Genomic DNA, 24,018 nt, shown 5'->3' with positions numbered 1-24,018 from the left:
TGTCATCTTTTCTCTGTTTGTTTCATGTCACGTGACCTTTGTGGTGGTTGTCATAGTTACAGTGAGGATAACACTGACTAGTTCGACATCACACCTCTCAGACGTCTACACCTACACAGAGCCCTGACCTCCAGCTGATCCAGGTCATCAGTGTCTACAGAATAGAGAGAAGCTGTTACCTTTTAATATAACTTCATTCATTTAGATGAAGAGTCAGATATTAACACAGTTGTTTCAATTAGATCCTTTCTCCATCAATCCATCCATCCATTCATTCATGGTTTCAAATCTGTAGTTTTAATTCATTCACAGTTACGTTAGGGTTAGTCTGTCATCACACCAAATATCTGGAACATTTACAACTAATCAACATGTAATTAACAGAAAACACATGTCATGGCTGATGACAGGCACAGCAGGAGGTTCACTTTAGGATCTGGACTCTGTTTTTTTTTTTTTTTTTTTTATAAAAGTCTCTGAAATCCAGAGTCCATCTCAGCTGGACCTGTCCTGGTCTTTATCATGGACCCTCTGTCCCCTCTGAGTCTGTTTTCCCTCAGTGATCTCCCATGTCGATGTGGCTCCCCGGTCCTGAGAACACATCAGTGCAAACTAGCATTAGCATTAGCAGTAGCATGGAGCTGCTATCTCAGTATTCCCACACTAGATGTGATACCTGTATGAGAACGCCCAATGGGGCCAGGTCACTCCTGAGGGAGTCACAGGCTCTGAGGAGGAGGGCTCTGTCTGTGGGGGGTCCAGTCTTTCTCGGGGTTCCGTTGGTTTGATCCTTCAGGTGCCCAAGGGCAAAAGCTCGGACTTCAGTCCTGAAGTGAGTCAGCTGCTCCACCACGGCCTGCAGACGGCTACCACTGCTCAGCAGGTCAGCCTGCTGCAGTTCAGAGAAGACAGGTGTTAGCTAGTAACAGGTAACAACAGGTAACAACAGGTGAGACAAATCATCTTCTTACCTGGCTGTGCAGCAGATCAACCCCAAACACATCCAGCACATCTGTCAGGTATCTCACCATGGCTCCAAACACTGCAGGGCTGCGAGCCGCTCCGCCACTCTGAGCACACACACATGTAGGATTAGAGTGTAGTTCCACCTGCAGGATCACGTGCAGTAAGAGTCAGTGAGTTACCGTAGAAACGGGCTGCAGTTGGCGGTTTCCATGGTAAACCATGTTCATCAGAGCACTGAGGGCTCTCGGCGTATCAAAGTCATCTGCCAGAGCTGTCAGCACACTGGATTTAGTCTCAGCCAAACTGAGGAAGACACGCCCCCTCAGTCAGATGGCACACAGGTAAAGAGAGAGAGAGAGAGAGAAGAAGAAGGCAACTACCTGTCCCACAGAACAGCTTCCTGTACAGGTGAACACTGCAGCTGACCAGTCATGTAGGCCTGAGCAGAGTGGATGAAGGTGGAGATGGTTCCCAGAGAGGAGCAAGCTGCCACCATGCTGCTGTCGCTGTAGTCTATGGCTGTGGAGACCAGACCCACAATGCATCAGGAGACAGGGAGGCTGTAGTGTGCCCTGGGTTAATTAAAATACTGGACAAACAATTAGTAAGATAATGAATTAAATTTGTAATCTTATTTAAGATCCAGATCTGCAAGCGTTACTCCGTATAGTTGCTATAAAACATGGAGGACATGTTTGACTGTCCTCTACCCTGGGGACAGGTTCATGTATAAAATAACAGGAGACACAGTTATATGATCCTTTCAGTTCAGTTGAGGTGTGTAGCTGTTATTTAGGTTGTCAAGCCTGATTGATATTGTACGGAAGAGGATTAAGGCCATGTGAATTCTTTTTTTTCCTTTGAAGAATTCTGAGATTAAACTCAGAATTGTGACTTTAATCTCAGAATTCAGAATTCTGAGATTTAAATCACAGTTTTGAGATTACAATCAGAATTTTGTCATAGTTAAATCTCAGAATTCTGAGTATGTGGCCCCAATCCTCTCCCATAATATTGTAATGTTATGTTATGTGTTGTGTTTATTATTGGGTTTGTTTAGTGTGACTTTGTGTTTTAAATCTTCTGGTTATTTATGTGTATATGTTTTTGTTCAATAATTTATTTTCTCACCTGATCTGTATTTAGTCAAGAGACAGAACATCCTGAACTCGTTGACAGAGTAAGACTGAAGGAAATCCTGATGGAGGACAAATAAAACACATGAATTCACTGATTTTTGTCAACTTTGTCTTCAACTGTTGAATTTCATTGTCTATGTCTTGTTTCACCCTCTAAGTGAATGTTCTGTAGCTTATTTAAGTGTCATGGAGAGATAAACTTGTTTTATGGTGTTGAGATGTTAATGAATCAAGTTCCTCTGTGGATGTATGTGAGCAGGTGAGTGACTGTACCTTGATGGTGATGTAGTTCTTCAGAGACTTAGACATTTTCTCTGAGCTGCCCTTCAGGTGTAAGTGACCTGGAAACAACAACAACCAATCAGGTGAAGAGAAACACTTCTATCTGTATAAATATCAATATCAAATCAATACTGTGTCTGCTAGTGAAGGGCGGAGTCTTAGTTCAACACTGAAAATAAAAACATGCTCCAAACTTGTTCTGATTCTGCTCGTGTGACAGTAACTGGAACCAGGACTTCATTAAAAACAGCTCATTAAGCAGACTCCCCCCCAGTCCTGTTACCAGAGGCCTGTGCTACGAAGCAAGTTCAACATATCCAGGATAACTTTTAGTTATCTGGGTTAACTGAACCTAATATTGACCATCCTGATAACCTGTACTATGAAGCAGGTTATCAACAGGCTCAGTTAACCCTGGGCTTACCTATCCTGTTATGAACATGTGACGCAGATAAAACAGTTAAAGATAATATCCAGGATCCTGTGTGAATGATGACTTAGTTTTTCCAGTGATTTGATTGGTCAGTAGTTTGGCTGTTGACAGGTTTTGATCGGATTCTCTGAAGTTAACCTGCGCCGGAGCAGGTTAGGAGTTCCCATGGTGATTTACCCTGGTAACAAGTGAACCACCGTTTTAGGACTGAAAACCCAGAGTTAAACCTGAAGTTACCTCAATAAACTCAAATCCTGCTTCATAGTACAGGCCTCAGGTGTACATGAGCCGATTCCTTCAGGAGTAAATACAGGTGTGATGGAGGGTTTACCTGAGTGCAGGAAGTAGTGAGCCCACTGTCCACACTGGTGATAGGCCTCACTCTGAGCCACCTCGTTCTCATGGTGAGGGAAGGCCAGGTCGATGCCTCCAGAGTGGATGTCCAGCTGACTGCTCCAGTGATAGCTGCAACCAGCACACACACACGCACGCACGCACGCACGCACGCACGCACACACACACACACACACACTCAGTCTGAGAAGCAGCAACTATAAAAGTGACTAGTGATATATATTATCAATAATTCTAGATTATCAATAAATGTCTTATCAATAGACTTAGATTATCACTAAATGAATGATCCTGAATCCAGACCTGGCGATGGTAGAGCACTCGATGTGCCATCCAGGTCTTCCTCTGCCCCACGGGGATTCCCAGTACGGCTCCTCAGGCTTGGACCGCTTCCACAGAGCGAAGTCCCTGGAGTCCCGTTTGCTGGAGCTGCCTGGAGGATGTAGGTTGTGGTCCATTAGCCAGGCTCACGCTCACCCTACTTCACTCAGTATGCGAGGGTCTCACTTTAATGAAGAATACCAGATACTAGTACTGACCAGGTTCTCCCTGAGAGTCCACAGCTCCCATGAACTTGCCGTACCGATCCCCGATGGACTGAATGTCAAAGTACACGTCACCTGTAACCAGAGCAGACCATAGATGATCACCCAGCTGCTACACGTCACCTGCAGGTGTGTCAGTGCGTCAGGTACACTCACCTTCCTCAGTGGAGTAGGCATGTCCGTTCCTGATGATCCCTTTAATGAAGGAGATGATGTGGTGAACGTTTTCAGTGACTCTCAGGTAGACCACAGGAGGAACCACCTCAAACACAACAACACGAAGACCTGTTTACAGGATTCAGGATCATAGAGAGTCCACAAGACACCACAGATCCAGGGAGTCTGGACTCAGAGCTCAGACACGGGTCTCTGCTGGACTCAGAGCTCAGACTGAGGGACTCTGCTGGACTAGACTCAGAGCTCAGACTGAAGGAGTCTGGACTCAGGACTCATACTCTACTTGAATAGAATTAGTTCTATCAGATAATCAATACATTAATATATAATCAATGACCTGAGGACAGACCTTTAATGACAGCATGTCCCTCTTGAACTCGTCCTCATACAGTCTGGCGATCATGGTTGGAGACACGTTCTCCTACAGACACAGAGACAGTTTAATAAATCAAATCAGTCCTGATCAATCTATCACTGATAATCGATCTCACCTCCCAGCCTCTCCTGATGATCTTATCATCGATATCTGTGATCACCATTGCGTGGATCACTGTGACTCCGAACATCCGGGAGAGAATCCTCTGCAGGAGGTCAAACCTGACGTACGAGCTGCGACAGGACACAGGTGAGGTTACTCACACACCTCTACAGTGTTCGTCTTGTACCTGACACAGGTGTGTTTATGTCTTTACCATGCGTGACCCAGGTGGGCGTGATCGTAGACAGTGGGTCCACAGCTGTACCTGAAAGACAGCACATGTACAACACTGTGAGGTTGTTGTTACACCTGTATAAAGGTGACGTTACACTGAGTGTGTCGTACCAGGTAGCCACGCCCTCTCTTGCAAGGATGAGCGGCTCTTTCTGTTTGGTCAGGCTATTGAAGGTCTTCAACCCGGTGTCAAACCCGCTGGGTTTGGTCCATGTCCTCCCTGAAACCCCGCAGCAGGACCTGTGTGATCCGGCTCCGACAGTGTAGATTAGCCGGGCTCTGTTGAGGAGCTTAGCCCTCCAGACCACCGTCCTCACCGGGCTCCTCCACATCCTGAGAACACGCTTAGCCTAGCCGCTCGGTTAGTTGACACCTGTAGTGTTAGCAGCTTCTTCTTATCCTTTGGTGTTTTACGGCAGTTGGCATCCAGTGTTGCATTACCGCCACATACAGTTTACTCTCCCTCAATATCCATTCATTACAAATCCATTTTGCAGTTCCAGTGTTAGCAAACAACCTCCAGTATTAGCAAACAACTGAATGTTAAATAAACTACGCGCTGCTTCAACACGTTCCTGTCACCTCCGGACTTCTCGCGATAGTCTGATACCGGAAGTGTTCTCGCGTATCATGTGACTTCTTGCTGGCTGTGCTACTGTGCTTTAGCAGCTATGTCAAAATAAATACACGCTAATTGAGAGCGGACGGTTTGAGACGGAACTGACGGTTCATCCCTAGAGGAGCGGACAGGATGCAGAACGTGATCAACACGGTGAAGGGCACCGCGCTTGGAGTGGCCGAGTTCCTCACCCCGGTGCTGAAGGTAAACTTCCACTGCTGGAGCTAGCTTGTTGATAGGTGGTGGCTAGTATGAGATGTCGTAAACACACGAACAGATGACCACAGGTGTACAGTTCCTCACAGTAACGTGCTCCACAGGGTTCAAGGTGTCAGTGTTAGCTAAAGCAATAAGCAGATAGGAGCTAATTATCGATTATCGATTCATTTTACACAGCTGCGTTATTGCTAATGTTCCCCTCTGATTCAGTTTTGGTTTTGTTATTGATCACAGGAATCTAAATTCAAAGAGACTGGAGTCATCACACCTGAGGAGGTATTATGTATATTATATATATGAATATATATTACATCTATAAATACTCAGCCTGTTTGATTGTGCAGCTCAAACCTCTGTGTGTCTCAGTTTGTAGCAGCTGGAGATCACCTGGTTCACCACTGCCCTACGTGGAAATGGTGAGTGTCCACACACAGATATTAACTTTCCATGGTCAGATCACATGACAAGTTATTGATATCAGTTCGGATATTGATACCTTGATTATTTTTTTCAATACAATCCATTTTAACAAAAATAAAATTACAGTACACATGTTAGTTTTGCTTTTACTTTTATTTTGAAGCCCTGTCTCTTTACTCTCTCAAACAGGTAAATAAACAGCCATTCACCAACATTGTTAGATCTTGGACCAAGCATGCTGTATACTGATTGGCTCACTCATTTACTCCTAAGATATTGACATTTTTCGATTAATCAATAGTATCAAACCAATAAAAGTATCAAAGTTTGATACCCAGCTCTACTGACATGTCTGTTATATGATTATAAACATGATTGATGATTGGCACAGTGGTCACATGATGAAGGACTGTGTGTGATTGTCTAAACCTCTGCCACTCATTGATTGATTGATTGTGTCTCTTAATACAAACCTTTGCTGCTCTGGAACCTCTGTCAGTTAAAACACTTCACATTCAGCCTGTGTTACTCTTTAGAATCAGTCTGAACAGTTAATCTAAATATGATCAAAATCACATTATGGTCCAGTGCAGCATCCACATCACAGATGAAACGCGCAGCAGCCAGGGGAGGAATTTCACGGCAGCCATGACGTTTCCTTGCTGCTGCTGCCTCTTAATGCTTAATGTGCAAGTTCAATTTCCACATACGTCTCTGCATGTGTATAATGCTGCAATATCATAACTGATCTCAGAACAGTATAAGCTTCAGTTCTTGTCAACGGGACACGGCCATCAAAATGACAGAAACTACACTCACAATATTTGACTTTAATAACTTTACAATGCAAATGATTTATGTGAGTCTGACACTTGAAGACTGTTCTTACTTTCACCTGCTGAAACTTTCTCTGAAATGAAATATATTTACATATTTATAGATTCTGGTAGATTGATACATGATCACATGATGCATATTAAGTGAATAATTTATGATTTTTATGTCATTTGTGTTATTTTCTGGTTTGTTTCCTATTAAATAGTCAAGTTATTTATTTAGGCATCAAGTCACTCAATGGCTTTCTTGCCCTAAAAATAATTTCTCTTAAAATGACCTGGCCTGGTCACAACCATTATACATGAAGCAGTGTGGTGTTACAGAGAGGCCCCCGCATCTACAAGTCATGTTCTCCAGATATAAGGGAACAGAAATCACATCATCATCATTTTATATTTGAATGACTCGGTGTCTGTTTTCAGGTCGTCCGTCAAGGTATCGTTATAGTGAGCATGATATCTCAGGAACACCTCGAAAGAATGAATTCAAATTTAGTACAAACATACACCTGGACTCAAAGATGAACTGGGTCAAAGGTCAAAATACTCAAGAATTCATCCAAACAATTTAACTCAAATGTTTATAAGGATAAAATGACGAAGTCATGACGTTTTATATCCAAAAGGTCAAAGGTCGACTTCACTCTGACATCATAATGTGCAAAAACAATTCAGGGGCCAGTTGCACAAAACACCATAAGTTCAGATTTTCCTTAAAGTCTGAGTTAAGGTTTCTTTAAAATACAAAAAGTTGCTCAAAACACCTTAAGTCTGAGTTAAGGTGTCACAAGTGCTAATGGCAACAAATTAATTGATTTATTTTTCACATTGTTCAGCTTTAAAATAAAATAAATATGAAAACAAACCTAGAACAGTTTATAAAACATGATATTAAAGTGATATTAAAGTCAGGACATGTTGAACCAGAGCTTTCAGTGACAGTATGATAAGAAATATAAAAGATAACATATTATGTTTCTGATTTTCCTCTGTCTTCAGGGCCACAGGGGAAGAGGTGAAGGTGAAGCCGTATCTGCCTCAGGATAAACAGTTTCTGCTGACGCGCAATGGTGAGATTCCTTTATTATCTGTGACCATTAACAGCTCTTCCATGAATTCAAAAGTTCTCCTGCATTTAATCTATGTGTTTATACTGTTTTCTTACAATGCTTTTTGCCTCTATTTTCAAACGTCTTTTATTTTCTGTCAACCACATGGAGTGACCGCTGTTTTTTTTTGTTTTTTTTTTTAATTTTTTTGGGGCTTTTTGTGCCTTTAATGGACAGGACAGTAGAGAGATAGGAAATGGGGAGGCAGAGAGAGGGGGAATGACATGCAGGAAAGGGCCGTCCGAAGCGGGAGTCAAACCGGGGGCCAACTGCAGCGAGGACTGTAGCCTCTATATATGGGTCACCTGCGTAACCCACTGCGCTACGTGACGCCCCGTGACCGCTGTTTTTGATAATGTGCTGTACAAAAAGATATGCCTTGCCAGTGAAGTGACTTTAATTTACATGCTACTGGCTACATGTCTTTAAATGAAAGAAAACATTTTTAAATCACAGTGTTGGTGAAAAATAACTTTACATTAATGTTGAAATGGGATATATGAAACATAATAAATGTAAATAATGAAATGCAAGACTTAATGGTCCTGTAATCGTTTTGCAGCTCAGTTTTTAAGGATTTGATCTATTAGCTCATTTTGTAACTTCTAGTGAACTTCCTGTTTCAGTTGTCAGAACTTGCAGACTTATTTGGTCTTTTTAAACATCCTGTACATTTATTTTGACACCAATAAAAATATATTATTTTAGGAAAACCTATATTATGTCTTTGTGATATCAAACCCTTATTACAGGGTCACCACTGAACTCTGAACTTCCTGTTTTGTGTGTCTTACCCTCCTCTGTGTGTGTGCACGCACTCTGAAGTTCCCTGTTACAAGCGCTGTAAACAGATGGAGTATTCAGACGAGCTGGAGGCCATCATAGAGGAGGACGATGGGGACGGGGGCTGGGTGGACACTTACCACAACTCAGGTCAGACACTCCGTCTCTCAGTGTCCACACACTGCAGTCGTCCTGATCCTGTCAGTGTCAGACACCTGTGTGTGTGTGTGAGACTGACATGAGGGAGGGATAGAACCTAATTATATTTCAGTATAAAATTTTACTTCATAATTTTCTAAGCTGAAAAAGAGGTCAGGGGTCAGAGCTTAGAGATCCTGATTCTCCACTGTTTTCCTTTTTATATTCTACTAATACTGTCTAATTCCCAGAATATTCCAGATACAAACAACTGGATATCATCAGATAAGACTGCTGCTGAAACACATTGATTATCAGTTCTAGACTGAAACTTATTAATGAACCTCTGCAGCCTGGTTTAGTTAGATTATCCACTTATTTTATTGTATCTAGGTTGTAAATTGTATTTTATTCAATTTTTTCTGTTTTTTATTATTAGTGTTCTTATGTTTTTTTTTGGTTTCCTAATGTTTTTAATCCTATTTTATTGTATCTCTTACTTTCTTACTTTATTTGTCATTTTCTTTTTAGCTCATTAAATATGTGAAGCACTTTGAACTGCACTAAACCATATGAAAGTGTTTTACAAATAAATTTTGATTGAAACGATTTAATTAAGACCGTTTCTTGACACTTTCAGAGGAAATAACTCTCACAGTGTTTTAATGTAACAGATTCATTGGGAATAAACATGAGAGACATTAACATGTGTGAAGAAACAACAAAGGTAATTTGAATGTGTTCCTGCAGGTGTGTCAGGAGTCACAGACGCTGTACAAGAAATTTCACTGGATAATAATAAGGTAAGTTTCCTGCATGTTTGATTATGATGTGAAATCCAAACAGTATCAGTAGTATCAGACCTGCTCGGGTTCACAGGAGCAGGGTTTCATGTTCATGTGGAGGGAACACACGCTGATGCTTTTGACCATGTCCCATGGTCTTCTTCAGCAGGTTTAATGTCCCTCCTCAGGTTCATAAAAACAATGTTTGGATTGTTAATGTTTAAAATCAACCTTTTAATCTGGAATCCCTCAGGACAAGAATATGAACGCCACATCTGCATCACCTGATGATGATGACGATGAAGATGATGATGAAGATGGAGAAGCAGCAGATATGGAAGGTACTGATGTGGTAGCAGTGGTTGTTTATCCTCCTCACAGACCTGCAGTGTAACTGATGGTGTCCCTGTCCTTTCAGAGTACGAGGAGAGCGGCCTGCTGGAGACAGATGAGGTGATGCACACAGCTACAAACCTATAAACCTACACAGATTCACAGCTACAAAGCTACACTGCCTCACTGCTACAGAGCTTCATGGCTACACCAATTCACATATTCACAGCCTCACAGATTCACTGCTTCACAGATTCACAGCTACACACCAACACAGCTTCACAGCTAAACAGATTCGCAGTTAAACAGATTCACAGCTACAGAGATTCAAAGATTCACAGCTACACAGCTTTACAAATTCACAGCTACACATTTATCATGTGATCTAATATCAATAATCATTCGTCCAGCTGCTGACACCTCTGTCCTGTCTGTAGGCAACGCTGGACACCAGTAAGATGGTAGAAACTAAAGTTAAAGCAGAGCCCGGGAGTGAAGATGCCATCCTTCAGACCAGAACATACGACCTGTACATCACCTACGACAAGTACTACCAGACCCCCCGACTCTGGCTCTTTGGATATGATGAGGTATGGACCTGAGGACAGTTCACGCTCAGTAGAAACATGGAGGGGTTTAAGACCTACTACAGTTATAGAACTCCACTTGTTTGATACAGAATGACATAGAGTTGATATTCTTTACAAAGTCACTGAGACCCCTTTTCCACCAAAATGAACCTAGTGCCAGTTCTGGGCTGGTGCTAGAGCTGGTACTTAATTGGTTCAACTTGTGAACCTTCTAAGAACCAGTTTGCTTTTCCGTGGGCTAGAGAGCCACAACAGTTATGTCATGATGTCAGTTCATACGTCTCCATTTTCTCAGCAACGCTCGCGCCTAGCAACAACAATGGCAGATCACATTGTAGCGTTGCAAGTGTTGCTCCTGGCTTTGCGAGCCTACATTGGTATGCAAACACAGTTGGTCCAACATCATATTTCGTGTGTGATACCACTTGCTTTTTAAAAATGGCGGTCATCAACTTTTGGTTGGTCTTGTAGGACGCAGTAACCCCGCCCCAGCCCCTGACGTAAGTGGTTCTTCGTTCTAGACCTGTTCTTTGTCTGTCGAAACAAGAAAAACCAGTTCCAACTTTGGCACTGGCTCCGAACCAGCCCCAGAACTGCATTGGTGGAAAAGGGGTAATAGACAGCACTAAAGCTGATGTGGTGTCTCTAGGACAGACAGCCCCTGACTGTGGAGCAGATGTACGAGGACATCAGCCAGGACCACGTGAAGAAGACGGTCACCATAGAGAACCACCCCCACCTCCCTCCACCCGCCATGTGCTCGGTCCACCCCTGCAGGTGAGACACACTGATAGGTTCGATTTAGATGATGTCATAACTAATATTATTACATTATTAATCACAAGACAAATGGAGCACTCTGCTGTTCCTGCTGTAGAGAGAAATGTTCCAGAACTTCAAACCTCTGAAGTGACACTGGTAATTCAAGTGTCCAGTGTGGCAGAGTCTATGACAGAATCTTTATGAAGAAAGTCTGACACAGCCTCTGCTTCACTTTCAGAAATCTGTTAATAACTGTTATCTGTTGTGTCATATACTGGTGTTTGATGGTGTGACTGTGCGAATGTCACCTTTACTTCCAGACATGCTGAAGTGATGAAAAAGATCATAGAGACGGTGGCGGAAGGAGGAGGAGAGCTGGGCGTCCACATGTATCCTTTCACTGTGATAACCTGGTTCATGCTTCTTTGACACTTCTGCTTTATTGTGAAGGTTTGGGAGGACTTGGATCCTGTTCTTCCTGTTGCTGCTGCACCCGATTCTCTCTATGGCAGAGGAAATGTAAATTGTGTGAAAAGCAGGTGTAGAATAAACAGCAAAAAAAGAGAGAGACTACTAACCAATGTCAAAAAAGTGAGCTAGAGAAATGCAAATTAAAAGATTTATTTATTACATAGTTATTTATAATATGATTTATAATAATATATATGACGGTTATTCAGAAACAGTCCAGTCAAAGGAGTTTATAAAGTCTGACCAAAAATCATTCAATGATCTTTAAGAGGCACTCTTCAGAGAGCACCTCCTTTTTTTTTTTTTTTAAAAAAAACCCTACCATGTCTAACTAGTACTTTTGTTGCACTTCCTTATACAATCTCCTTTGCTCTTTTTAAATACATGTAGTATTTCGTATTTGCACCAAGGTCTCCTGCTGCACTGAAGCTTACTGATGTGCGAGTGACTCTCCACTGGAGTACAGGTCACAGTCTGCTGCTCTTAGTTCAACAGTAGTTTGACTTTCAAAGAGACAGTCCTGGCACTCTGCTTGCTGAATGTTTACCTACTTGGCGTAGGGTTTTATGTAGGATGACCTTCCTGACCCAACCTGGGTTCTGGTCAGTTGGAGAATAACAACATCAGCCTCTACTGGAGCTTTAGACTAATACAGATTCTGACCTTATCCCTACTGTTGACAAGGATTCTACTCATTCTACTGGTCATTTACATGTATCGTCTTCATTTGAAGCAGTTTGTGCCAGTTCCCTCCATGTTCCTCTGTTTTCTTTAACTGTGACTTTCAGGTATCTTCTGATTTTCCTCAAGTTTGTTCAGGCCGTCATTCCCACAATAGAATATGATTACACAAGACACTTCACCATGTAGCTTCATCAGTGCTCTGCTTCTGTACATGGGAGAGATCAGAGATTGGATCTGGTCTGCTCTGGTTCCAGCTGTTTTGTGGAGTGTTTGTGTTACTCTGAGACACTTTGTGTGGGTGCAGGACATGGGGAATGTTCAAGGTGTGTGTTAAAGAAACAGTCTGATGCTTTGGGAAACAGGCTTGTTTCCATGAAACCCAGAGTCAGGTAAGGACATGAATAGGTTTGTATTTAACCCACAGAAAAATAGAAATGTAAAGACAACACACTTGGATATATTTGTAAGTAGCTAGCTATCTAATAATAGTTTGAGAGACTAACCATATCCTGGACATATCTGTGTACTCGACACACACAGATGAAACTGATCTGTCTTCTCCTCTGACTCCGGGTATGACTGCAGACAAGTCTACGTCCCAAAAGCCGGACTGTACCTCTGCTGTTTCTCTCCAGGTTTAATGTTGTGACCACAATGTGGTGAACTCTCACAAAGTTCTTGTTAAGAAGATTATAAAACTCACCACATTCCACACTTCTTGCTTCTCTGCTTCAAATTTCATTCAATGAATTAACCCCGGTCGTGCAAAGTGTCGGTTCCTTGACTTTGTAGGAGTTAGACGGGCTCTGGAGAACAGCCTGAACAGTGACCTTTAGCTCCTGCCTTCACTCTGAGAAACACAGAAATAAAAGCTGCATTAAGTGTTTTTATGTTTCATTCATTTTGATGTGTCCAAATGATGAATGTAAGTCCAATACTCACTCTCCTGTCGGCTCTGGTTTTGGCTCTTTAGCTGCTAAATGCTACACTGTGTTCAGCTGCTCGCTTACTGAACCAAAGCAGGTAGAGAGGACTTTTACTCTGCTGCAGCCTTTAGTCATCTTTTTGTAGACAACAGTTCAGTGTTAAACTACAAATGATATTCAGAAAGAATTGGACAGCTTTTGGTAGCAAATGTATGTACCTTGCTACTTTATAAAGCCTCTCTGAACTGTTGTACCTGATGGCAGCATTGGTAAAAGCTTCTTTGTTCCCATGTGTATTGCAGTGATTATTATTGCTTCCATGCTAATGCACTTTGCAGGAATCATGGCTGAAGCTCATTGTTGTATATCAGCTCTTTCTGCCAGTTTGTCTTAAACTCTGTTCTCTGAATGTGTTGATGTTCCAGCCCTGACACTCACCCATGGTTCCTGTGGTTGGCTTACAAGCTTTTTGTGTTTTACTTCAAACTTGGACAGTCTTCTCAGCTTGTGTCAGAACCTTGAGACCTTTTTTTCAGTCTTGCTTTTACAAATGTGATGTATTACTACTTGTTGTCTCTAAGAACTATTTTAAGGTTGGCTGTGAGCTCCATCAGCAGCATTCTTCTTGGTGGACATCACTAAATCCTTCAGTGACTCTCTGGGCTGTTCTGTTTGTTATAAACTACAGTTGGCTCATTACAACAACCTGTTCCTGACAGTACTTACTCTACTAAATAAAGCATGGGCTTCAGTGATTCTTGCTTTACTTTCCATGTCGTCTGTTGGTGGGATAAAGTATTCACTCTGTGTCCTGATGTAACCTGCTCAGTGGTAACACCTGAACATTTTAAAGTAATGCACATTTATCAATAAAGAGTTTCCCAAATATTGTAAACAGAAGGATATGTGTGTATTTATTCTTTGGGGCTGGGGAGGTTTCGTGGGAGTGGTGAAAGCAATGATCTCAAATCCTTCCAGGTAGCCTATTGTGACTGTGATATGAGTCACGATTTTAATGGGAATGGTAGTTTTTTCATTGTGTTTTCACTGAAAAAATATGTATATATATATATATATAAAAATTATGATGATGTGATTTTCTTCCTGGGATTTATACCAAAAACGAACGTAGGGTACGTCCTTGTTTGGTAACACAATGCTTTATTTATAATCACTGGTGTTCTAGAGTCAGTTGGCACCTCAGGCAATCAGTGTTCATCACCATTGTTGGTAAATAATCTCACACCAACAAAAAATGTATGAAATCTAAACATTTTTTATAAATCCAAATGTTCACGTTAGTAGAAATAACTAAATAACGTCAATGTTGTCACATCGTAAATAACCCACATCATAAGACCAGTGCTCATCAACAGGTAAAGCCCTTTAAACCTTTGTTTAAGTGGGAGGGAGCCACATTTTGAGACATTGCTGTGGAGTAAAGTGTGTCGTGTCGTCCATCCATCCATCCATCCATCCATCCATCCATCCATCCATCCATCCATCCATCCATCCAAATCTAATCTAATTTAATCAAATCTAATTTATCCACAGTGAGACCACTTGGTGGCGGTATTGCGCCTGAACCTCCAGCAGTGTCAACCGGTTCCTCCACAGAAGAAGCCGCCTGTTAGCGCTCTCATTCCAGTGACTGTGTGTGCGTCAGTGGAGGTCGTGCTGCTCCAACATGTCTGTCCTGTACCCCACTCTCCTGCTCTGTGCCTATGGCTTTTTCTCCAACCTGCGGCCGCTGGAGCCCTTCCTCACCGCCTACCTTATGGGACCGGACAAGAACCTGACCGAGACTCAGGTGAGTTAGCTTAACGGCTACTGAGCAGTTAGCACCGGGTGATCACCGCAAAGTGAGTCGGATTAGAACTTCTGAACTGAATTATTATTTTTATCATTTAGATATACATTATTTTATTAAACCCTCCATTGAGTTGCTCCTTTCCGCAGCAGTTTAATTTAATAATATTTTATATTACTGTTCTTTTGTTTTGTTTTGTTTTTTTTTACATAAGGCTATTCTGAGACTAAACCACAAGAAAGACATAAAACTGACACTTTATTTATTGTCAAATAATATTTTTGTCTCCTGGTTATAAGATAAATGTTAACTTGTGTATGTTCTGTCATATAAAGCCTGTGTTGAAACGTTTACAACATTAACTCAGTGTAGTAAACGTGAACATGCACGACCATCATCCAGGACAGGTGACCACGTGGTGCTGACAGATCATCCATCCATCTATCCACCTGTCTCCATCACTATGTGTCTTACACTAACAGGATTTATTATAACACTGTGATGGCGTCTGTAAGTTGTCTGCTTATTCAGAGCTGTGAGCAACACAGACTCATTTCCATTCATCTCCATTGTGTTAGAGCGGAGGATGATAAAATCTGAGAGACAGATAGAAACCTTTTCTTTATTGTGTCGAAGTCTGTTTCCCCATTGAGATGTGCCTACCCAGTTGTGTTTCCTGTTGCCCTCTCCCTGTGGTTGGGGTTAGGATAAGGTGAGGTTCAGGTTAGTTTGCGGAAACGGAGGAAACTGTCCCTGTCTGCTCTCCCAACATGAGTTCCCTCTACGTGTCTGTGTGTGTTTCCCATGCACACCATTTGACATCTTATTTTACTTCCTGTGGTTAGGGAGTTTTACAGTGTAATTGTAGTTCCTGCTCTATCACAGCAGCAGGTACAGACGGTGACCGATTAAAGGAGAGACCTGACAAATGGATGACAATGTCTCCATCCACAGGTCACTGGAGTCACTGATGGGTTGATGAATATGTAAATGATGTGAATAATATGTTATTACCTTCAGTTACCTGATCTCAGTGTGGGAGATTGTGGAACTACATCATCAAAACTCTAAATGCCACAGTTCATTTTATGTTATTTTAGATTTAAATAGTGAAACTGTCTGTTTCATTACTTTATAATAATGATATAAATATACTAGTCTGTTAGAATGAATGAGAAATAAAGAAAAATTAAAAATCTGCTTCAGTTTTAGTCAGACAGACAAGATGAATATAAACTGTTTCCACTGACTCTGAAAACCTGAATAGACCAGACCTGTTTACCAGGAAAAGGTTCGGTTGGAGATACTTTAATGAAGGAAATGATTGTTTTGTCATTTGAATGAACTGAGCCTTTAAAATCACCTCTCAGCAGTGTGGGTAACTCTCACCATGTCTTTACACTGATGAGATGTTACTTTAGAATAAAGCAGTGATGACTGCATTGTGTTACATCAGAGGTGGAACTGCTTGTGTCACATATTCACACATGTTTCCTCATCATGTGACCTTTGTGCTGTTGGCCGATTCTCAGTCTTACTCCATGTCTTTACCCACCCACCTCTTCTTATTCAGACTGGCTGTTATTGTGCCCAATCCTCAGAAAACACAGGTTATGTGTTGTGGTCTACTTCACAATAACAGGACAAGTTATGTGTTTGAATGGCTCTGTCCATTTGTCAGTCTGATACCACAGACCCAGACCTGGTTCCCTCAGGCTGAATAATCCCCCATGAAAAAAAGTCAGATCCTTTAGGAATTTCTGCTTAATCCTTGTATAATTACCTCGATTGAGTTTGGAGCGAGCCGGCTGAAATCTTTTAGTATGAAAGCGAGTGAAGAATCTGTTTTTACCCTGGATGACTTTGCCAGGGAAAGTCCAAACCAAGGGCCAAGTACTCCCTGTATCCATCCAACAGCCAGGAAAAACTGGTTCATCTCAACAAGGCCATGCCACAAGTCAGGGGATTTCAGGGAATCCAGAAAGTTAAAACCAGACAGGAAGTCACAGCTTCATCAGTTAGCTTCACTACTTTAAAAAGACTTTTGAAACTGTTTTACATGAACTGTGAGGGAAAAGTCTCTCTTCACTTAACCCCATAGGTGAAGTCAGGTGAAACTGCTCTTTAATATCCCTTTTTAGTGTGTGCAAAGAGTTCTGACTAGTGCAGACAAAACCTCCACTCTTATAGCCTTTGGTCAACGCCCTCGGGCAAAGATACAAAACACCAAAACAGACAGTTACCCATTATGCCAAGTTGGACTCTTTCAATGGAAAACTTTATCCAAACATTTCCAGAAATCGATCCCAACCGTGGTCATTGCGACCCAGCCCAGGACAATGTCCTCGCCAAGTCCTCTCGCTTGCCTAAACGTCAGATTGATAACTCTCTGAATGAACTCCACCCAAAGACAAAACACATCTATCCAATCACAGAACACAACATGAAATGCTTTGAATCTTGTCTACAAGGAAGGAGTCAGTGTGTTGGTTGCGTCATGTGGTCAAGTTATGCCACAGGGAAGTGTTCTTGGGTCATTGTGACTTAGAGCAAACAGTTCTTTACTTCACAAAACACCTTAGGTCACGATTTTCCTAAAAGTCGAACTTAAGTTTTTAAGACTTTTAAGAGATTCTTAAGTAGCATACTTAAGTAGAAAACTTGAGGTGCTTTGTGCAGTGGGCCCCAGAAAACTTGAGGTGCTTTGTGCAGTTGGCCAAGGTCCACACATACCCTGACCTCTAACCACTGTAAATCATCTGTTACTTGCAGGTCGTCAGTGAAATCTATCCGGTGTGGACGTACTCCTACCTGGTGTTGTTGTTCCCCATCTTCCTGGCCACTGACTATCTCTGTTATAAGCCTGTATTGGTGCTGCAGGCCACCAGCCTGGTAGTTACCTATGTCATGCTGCTGAAGGCACAGGGCGTACTGGCCATGCAGCTCCTAGAGTTCTTCTTTGGGCTGGCCACGGCATCCGAGGTGGCCTACTACTCTTACATTTACAGCGTGGTGGAGCCAACACACTACCAGAGAGTGACCAGTTACTGCCGCAGCATCACTCTGTTTGGGTCGGCTGCCGGCTCTCTAACCGGTCAGCTGCTGCTCTCTGTGGCCAAAGCTCAGCTGGTCCACCTCGTCATTGTCACTCTGACGTCGGCCGCCGTGGCCTTCATTGCTCCATGGTTCCTGCCCATGCCCAAGAGGAGCTTGTTCTTCCACAAGAACCTGGGAGCAGCGGAGGAGAGGCAGCGCAACAGCAGCTCACCCCTGATGGAGAGGGTGGAGGATGCAGAGAGCAAAGTGCCTCTGAACAGCCAGGAAGTCTCTGCAGTGAGTTACTTGCTGCTTGATTGATTGATTTATTTAATTTGTGTGAAGAAACTCTCTCAGTCATGTGTTCTACATCCAGGTTCTGGTATCCAGGAGCTCTGAGGCAGGAAGTCCCCACACTAGTCTCGTGGAGGTGTTGCGAATGCTGTTTGATGATTTCCTGCAGTGCTACAGATGTCGCCCCCTGCTGGCTTGGTCACTGTGGTGGGCTCTGGCCACATGTGGCTACTTCCAGGTCATCAACTACGCTCAGCCGCTGTGGGAGAACCTCCGTCCATCCCAGGAATATGAGATCTACAACGGCTACGTAGAGACTCTGTCCACACTGTTAGGTGAAGATGAGACTCTACGAGATTTACAAATGAATTGTGTTTGAGAATTAACTGCAAAACTCAAGGGTTACTTACTATCCCTTTCTGGGCTCAGTTGAGTTTAATCAAACTGGAAAAGGTTCCTGTCCCTTCGGACTCCAGTCAGTCTCCACACAGACATCTCTGAGGTGATGTATTAGTATTTCTAACAGTTGTTCTGTGTCCTGCTGGTCCTCAGGGGCCCTGGCAGCTCTGCTGGTGGGCTGCCTGCCTGTGAGCTGGTCTGTGTGGGGGGAGCTGGCTCTGTGTGTCCTCTCCCTGCTGATGGCTGTGTGTCTGTTTGTCATGGATACAGTGAGGAACATCTGGCTGTGTTACAGCTCATATGTCGTCTTCAGAGCCACGTACATGCTGCTCATCACCGTGGCTACGTGAGTACAAACAGTCTGTCATTAAAACAGATTAAATGCAGTTTATCTCAGTCATCTGAAACAGTTCTGTGGAAATGAATCTGAGGTTTGGATCCAGATTCTGTATCTGGAAAATTTGAAGTTTACTCAAAATGTTCTTGGAAACATTTGGTTTTCCATGTGTTTATGACTTGTCAAATCATCGCCAGCTCTTACTGTATAACAGAGTAAAGAAAGAGGTTTCCAGTGGGTGGATCATTCTGAGGTCCCGTAACATTTAGACACGGTTTGTCACCAACTGCAGCAGGTTTATTTTTTGTTCATTTCATACAATGATAGAGAGGACCACACCTCCCACACATCTGCTAAATGTCAGGCTTAACTAATCAAAACCTGAGACTTTCCCAGCAGGAAGCTGACCAACCACATTAAAGGTTGAAAGTTGGTTGAATTTAGGTTGTGACATCTGGTGACCAAAATTCAATGTGAGGACAACGTCTAATTCAACGTAGAATAGTGACGACGATATTTAGGTTTTTTTTGTTGCTGCAATTTAGAAATAATAAATAAAAATTAGGGCTGCACCATATGCAAAAAAATCATATTGTGATTATTTTTGGCAGATATTGTGATTTCACATGGAATGCTCATTTTTGCATTTCATTTCACTGAAAAACATTTAAAGTGATGATTTTTGTTCAGTCTTGTACCAAACAAACATGTTCCTTTACGTCTGGAGAATATGATTTGTAGGCCGGGGTGTCTCTGTAGCACCACAACACTCATGCTGCCAACAATACACAACAATTTAACACATTTTGCCTTTTATCAGAAAAAACAGCAGCTCTTGTGATTCAGATATTACACGTGGCCAAATTGAGATTTTGATTATATGTCGATTAATTGTGCAGCTCTAGAAGTAACACTATGATATAACTGTGGTTTGTCCTATTACCCTTTTTAAACACAGCAATATCCTAGACAAAGGTTCTTTGAAAAATAATGTCCATTATTATTTGCAAAAAGCAAAAAAGAATGACAAAAATACTTCAAACCATAATTTTGCACCCATAAAAGAGATCAACGCAACAGAACTAAACTCAAGTACTAACATACGTGAACTTAACAACAAACTGACCTTACTGAGTGAAACATAGTGGAACTGTATATAGTGGCTGATCAGGCTAAAACATAACCATTTAAATAAACTACAATAACCACAAAACGTGTCAGCATAGTGCTGCATCATATTAACTGAGGAAAAGTACTGAAACTAATAAACTCAAACAGAACTGTCAAAGAAATAATAACCAAAATCAAGCCGGGCACCTGCAGCAGCAAACCCCTCCCAGGAGCTGGTAACTCAAAGAAAACTTAATTAATTTCAAGACAAACAACTTAAATGTATGGAACTAATAAAACAAAACTGACAAAGAAAGTTAACTAAATATGTGCACTTCAAATAGATATCTATACTGTCAGATATCGCTAATAAAACTTTGTTATATCAAACCAAAACCTGTGCAATTATTTATCTGTTTGTATATGTATATATTAGTGTCGTGCTAAGAAAGACTTTAAGTAAATAAACAAATGATAAGAGTGAACACCATCTCTTGGTTCAATGTGATGTTGCACAATACTCTGCTAAGAAACCTGAGACATTAGCAACTAAACCTGCCGTGCTAGCTTTGTGTGCTCTTTTGTGAATGTGCATTGAGTGTGAACTGCTGGTGGTAAATAAGCATCACAGTGATGCAAGTTTTTGCATTGTGACTGGGTTGATGGAAAGGATGAAGGGTATGTTCAGTGTGGAAAAAGCTAGCTTAGTTTTTTCAGTACAGATTGTGTTTCAGAGACAGTTTCGCAGCAGCAGGCAGCAGAAGAAGAAGGGAACTTGTGTAACTGTGGAGCAGATTGCAGCAGAAACCACTGACTGTGATGTCTAAACGCCAGTGGGCTAATCTCTCTGTTTGTACAGACCAAAGGCTGATATGAGAGCTCCACAATAAGAAGCACATTGATCACAAAAATGTGCTTTGGAAAGTGTGGGAAAACTGCTGAGTCGCCTCCACCAAAACAAACATGAGCTTAAACAAATTTGAGGCTGCAGCATGATGAGGGATTATTGAGTCTGTATTCTGCAGAGGCTGTGGGTGGATGTGGAACCTCTACACCACCTTGAACGACTGTTGTACTGTAGTGTGTTGTCTCTGCATTGTGACTGTATAAATGTTTCCTGTGGTCAGGTATCAGATAGCGGCCAGTCTCAACATGCAGCGCTACGCCCTGGTGTTCGGAGTCAACACCTTCCTGGCTCTGCTGCTGCAGTCTCTGCTCACGGTGGTGGTGGTTGACTCAGCCGGCCTCGGCCTCGACGTCTTCACACAGGTGAGGAAGCGCAACAAGCCCCAACCCTCCTTGTAACGAGCCACCTGTGGATTTTGACAAACAGCTGTCCTGTTTGCTCCCCTCAGTTCCTGATCTACGGCAGCTACTTCATCGTCATCTCCATGGTCTTCCTCGCCGCTGGGCTTTGGAAACTGGCCTCCAGGAGGCGCTCAGAGCAGGAAGTCCTCGCCAACGGACAAGCAGAGGCAGACTCTCCTCCAATCAGTGATGCAGGTGCCTGCACATAGAACACACTAATACTGACAGACAAAAGCGCCAAAGCTGAGAGAGCACAGTGACTCCACCAGGTGAGCTTCAGTCAGTAGAAAGTAGAAGCTGTTTCCTGTTTCTGTGTCTGCATCTATTAAAACACCACAAGCTGCCTGACACACAGCACAGGTTCATTAGCATTATACTGTTGTTATGGCTACCCTGTTCACATCCCATAGCTGTGGAGCAGGTGTAGAAGTTGAATAATGCTAGTCAGGCAGTGTAGAGTGAGCTGCCCCCTGCTGGTTACGCCTCAATGACAGAATCCAGCTGTCAAGAGACTGAACGCTGCAGACAATCTGCAGTACAGCTGCACATCTGGATGATTGACACATCTGCACTGCTCCTTTAACATTAGAGCCATTTTCTATGATAAAGACTGGGGGTGTAACAGGACAAAAAACTCAAACTTCAGCACGTACCTCAGTTTTTAATTCATGGTTCAGTTTGTTTTCAGAACAAGAGATCATGCCTTTAACTTGAAAAGAGAAAGTGGTATTAATTTCAAATCGGATGACTTGTTTCTTGAACACAAGTAATGCCCATAAAGGCACATTTCTTTTAAGTTATATTTTGGCCATTTTATGCCTTTATTGACGCTGACAGGACAGTGAGGAATGAGGAAATAGACAGAGAAAAAGGAATGACATGTAGCAGAGAGTTCAGCCAGGAGTCGAACTGGGGACTCGCCTCGATACACAGTTCTTTAAATAAGTAAAACTTTATTTATAGAGCATTTTCGGAAACCTGGTTACAAGGTGCTGTACAGCTAAAACATTTAAGAAATACATAAAAATATGAAATAATCTAAAACAATAAGAGAAAACATTAAGGGCATCTGAAACAGGTGAGTTTTCAGCAGCTTCTTCAAACTGTCAGCTGAGAGGAAGGAGAGGGAGAGGGTGGGTTCTGACGTCAATAGAAATAAATAATATAATAATAAAATAAAGATCCATTAAAGTGCAGCATTTTTTACCTTTATTTTGCTAGTCACAGTGAAAGAGAGAGAGAGAGACAGGAAGAGAGAGATTTTGATTTGTAATGTAAGACATAAATACACCATGGTACAATACATTAGTACATGTGTTTACAAGAGAGAGAGAGAGCTAGCTAGCTAGCTAGCTATGTGAGGATACATGCAGCTGTATGACTTGATTCACGAACACAATCAGAAGTTCACACTTAAACCGTGCACGTAACTTGCTGGAACTAACAACCTTTACCGAACAGCACAGATACGCACTGTTACCTCCCTAATAAAGACCAATGACCATATGTCCATGTGTGTCATGCCCCAGCTGACTGAAGCTGACGCCTTAGACCTGATATAAAAACTAAGTAAAGATAAAAACACATTCTTGTATTATCTATGTATCATGTCCTCCTGTAATCACACAGACTATAACTGATACGTGTTGGTAATGATAACCTGTGTCTACCACTGTGACTCATGGGTTTGTGTATCTGTATCACCGCTGAATCAGTGTGCCTTAAGTTTATGAACTTTTTCAGGGAATTCCAGGAGAAGTTTCTTGTTGTCAACAAAAACCATGAAAAGAGCTGAACCAGAAGTGAGTTAAGTGAGCTGTCTGTTGCTCTCAGCTCTGAGCCCTATGCTTCCTGCTGATGATGTAACTGTAAGAATAAACAGTTTGTCAAACAGGAAGAAACAGAGCATCTTTTGGTGACTATTTTTAGCAGCGGATTAATCCTCATCTGGTGCTAAAGTAAGTGTTTGAGACAGCAGGACGGTGTCAGAATAAAGTATGACTCACATGGGGTTTGTTGATGAGAAGAAAAATCACCAGATGAATGTTTTGAATTAAAATTTTCTTACATCAACCAAATGAATTCTGAAGAAAAACCAAACATCTTACAAATATAAAGTATAAACACCTGCAAAATTCTCCTCTAACAATGATGTGATAATTATAGAAGAGTGACAAAGCCATGTGATTTTTTTTTTTTTTTTTACAGTTCTGACTTTACTCTCAGAATTCTGACTTTATAGAAAAGAGTGTAACAGTGTGTGTACAGGATATTTTAAAGATGGCCACCCTCAGTGCTCTGACCAACAGACACACATTGTGTTCCTATTAATGTCATAAACCGAATTAATGTGTTGCTTCATATCATATCAATGGATTTGAAACTTTGTGATTGTCACTTCAACATGAACTTTATTGGTACAGCAGGACGGTGAAAGTCAC

The 24,018-nt window shown here is 42.0% G+C and overlaps 3 protein-coding genes across 3 annotated transcripts; 2 read left to right on the top strand and 1 right to left on the bottom strand.

Moving 5' to 3' along the window:
* Window positions 1-465: 465 nt before the first annotated feature.
* cars2 (cysteinyl-tRNA synthetase 2, mitochondrial) lies at window positions 466-5,205 on the bottom strand. Its single transcript, XM_022759677.1, has 15 exons — window positions 4,720-5,205; window positions 4,589-4,639; window positions 4,388-4,505; window positions 4,246-4,317; window positions 3,876-3,981; window positions 3,714-3,794; window positions 3,478-3,607; window positions 3,152-3,285; window positions 2,379-2,446; window positions 2,098-2,164; window positions 1,347-1,485; window positions 1,146-1,269; window positions 972-1,070; window positions 677-892; window positions 466-591 (listed from the first exon to the last, which is right to left on the bottom strand). The coding sequence occupies exons 1-15, from the start codon at window positions 4,938-4,940 to the stop codon at window positions 496-498; spliced, it is 1,722 nt and encodes a 573-aa protein (XP_022615398.1). The 5' UTR covers window positions 4,941-5,205; the 3' UTR covers window positions 466-495.
* A 31-nt stretch (window positions 5,206-5,236) lies between these two features.
* atg3 (autophagy related 3) lies at window positions 5,237-14,171 on the top strand. Its single transcript, XM_022759650.1, has 12 exons — window positions 5,237-5,431; window positions 5,681-5,722; window positions 5,813-5,862; window positions 7,702-7,772; window positions 8,637-8,744; window positions 9,483-9,535; window positions 9,771-9,858; window positions 9,936-9,970; window positions 10,288-10,440; window positions 11,090-11,217; window positions 11,523-11,591; window positions 12,462-14,171. The coding sequence occupies exons 1-12, from the start codon at window positions 5,360-5,362 to the stop codon at window positions 12,541-12,543; spliced, it is 951 nt and encodes a 316-aa protein (XP_022615371.1). The 5' UTR covers window positions 5,237-5,359; the 3' UTR covers window positions 12,544-14,171.
* Window positions 14,172-14,926: 755 nt separating this feature from the next.
* Window positions 14,927-22,690, top strand: slc19a2 (solute carrier family 19 member 2). Its single transcript, XM_022760522.1, has 6 exons — window positions 14,927-15,093; window positions 17,866-18,426; window positions 18,506-18,758; window positions 18,976-19,168; window positions 21,397-21,538; window positions 21,625-22,690. The coding sequence occupies exons 1-6, from the start codon at window positions 14,971-14,973 to the stop codon at window positions 21,784-21,786; spliced, it is 1,434 nt and encodes a 477-aa protein (XP_022616243.1). The 5' UTR covers window positions 14,927-14,970; the 3' UTR covers window positions 21,787-22,690.
* The last annotated feature ends 1,328 nt before the right edge of the window (window positions 22,691-24,018 follow it).

This window comes from Seriola dumerili, unplaced genomic scaffold, assembly GCF_002260705.1.
Source record: "Seriola dumerili isolate Sdu_G_001 unplaced genomic scaffold, Sdu_1.0 BDQW01000018.1, whole genome shotgun sequence".
Classification (NCBI taxonomy): Eukaryota; Metazoa; Chordata; class Actinopteri; order Carangiformes; family Carangidae; genus Seriola; species Seriola dumerili.
The sequence above is the reverse complement of the archived record's forward strand: the minus strand, read 5'-3'. Positions and strand labels throughout refer to the sequence as shown.

Bases quoted from the DNA above. Each gene is read 5' to 3' on its own strand.
- slc19a2 (XM_022760522.1), top strand. From the start codon at position 14,971: ATGTCTGTCCTGTACCCCACTCTCCTGCTCTGTGCCTATGGCTTTTTC. The intron at 18,427-18,505 runs GTGAGTTACTTG...TTCTACATCCAG, and splicing joins ACAGCCAGGAAGTCTCTGCA to GTTCTGGTATCCAGGAGCTC. The intron at 19,169-21,396 runs GTGAGTACAAAC...TCCTGTGGTCAG, and splicing joins CTGCTCATCACCGTGGCTAC to GTATCAGATAGCGGCCAGTC.
- cars2 (XM_022759677.1), bottom strand. From the start codon at position 4,940: ATGTGGAGGAGCCCGGTGAGGACGGTGGTCTGGAGGGCTAAGCTCCTC. The intron at 3,982-4,245 runs GTCTGTCCTCAG...GTTGTGTTTGAG, and splicing joins GGGACATGCTGTCATTAAAG to GTGGTTCCTCCTGTGGTCTA. The intron at 1,270-1,346 runs GTAGTTGCCTTC...TGTCTTCCTCAG, and splicing joins GAAGCTGTTCTGTGGGACAG to TTTGGCTGAGACTAAATCCA.
- atg3 (XM_022759650.1), top strand. From the start codon at position 5,360: ATGCAGAACGTGATCAACACGGTGAAGGGCACCGCGCTTGGAGTGGCC. The intron at 9,859-9,935 runs GTACTGATGTGG...CTGTCCTTTCAG, and splicing joins AGAAGCAGCAGATATGGAAG to AGTACGAGGAGAGCGGCCTG. The intron at 9,971-10,287 runs GTGATGCACACA...TCCTGTCTGTAG, and splicing joins GCCTGCTGGAGACAGATGAG to GCAACGCTGGACACCAGTAA.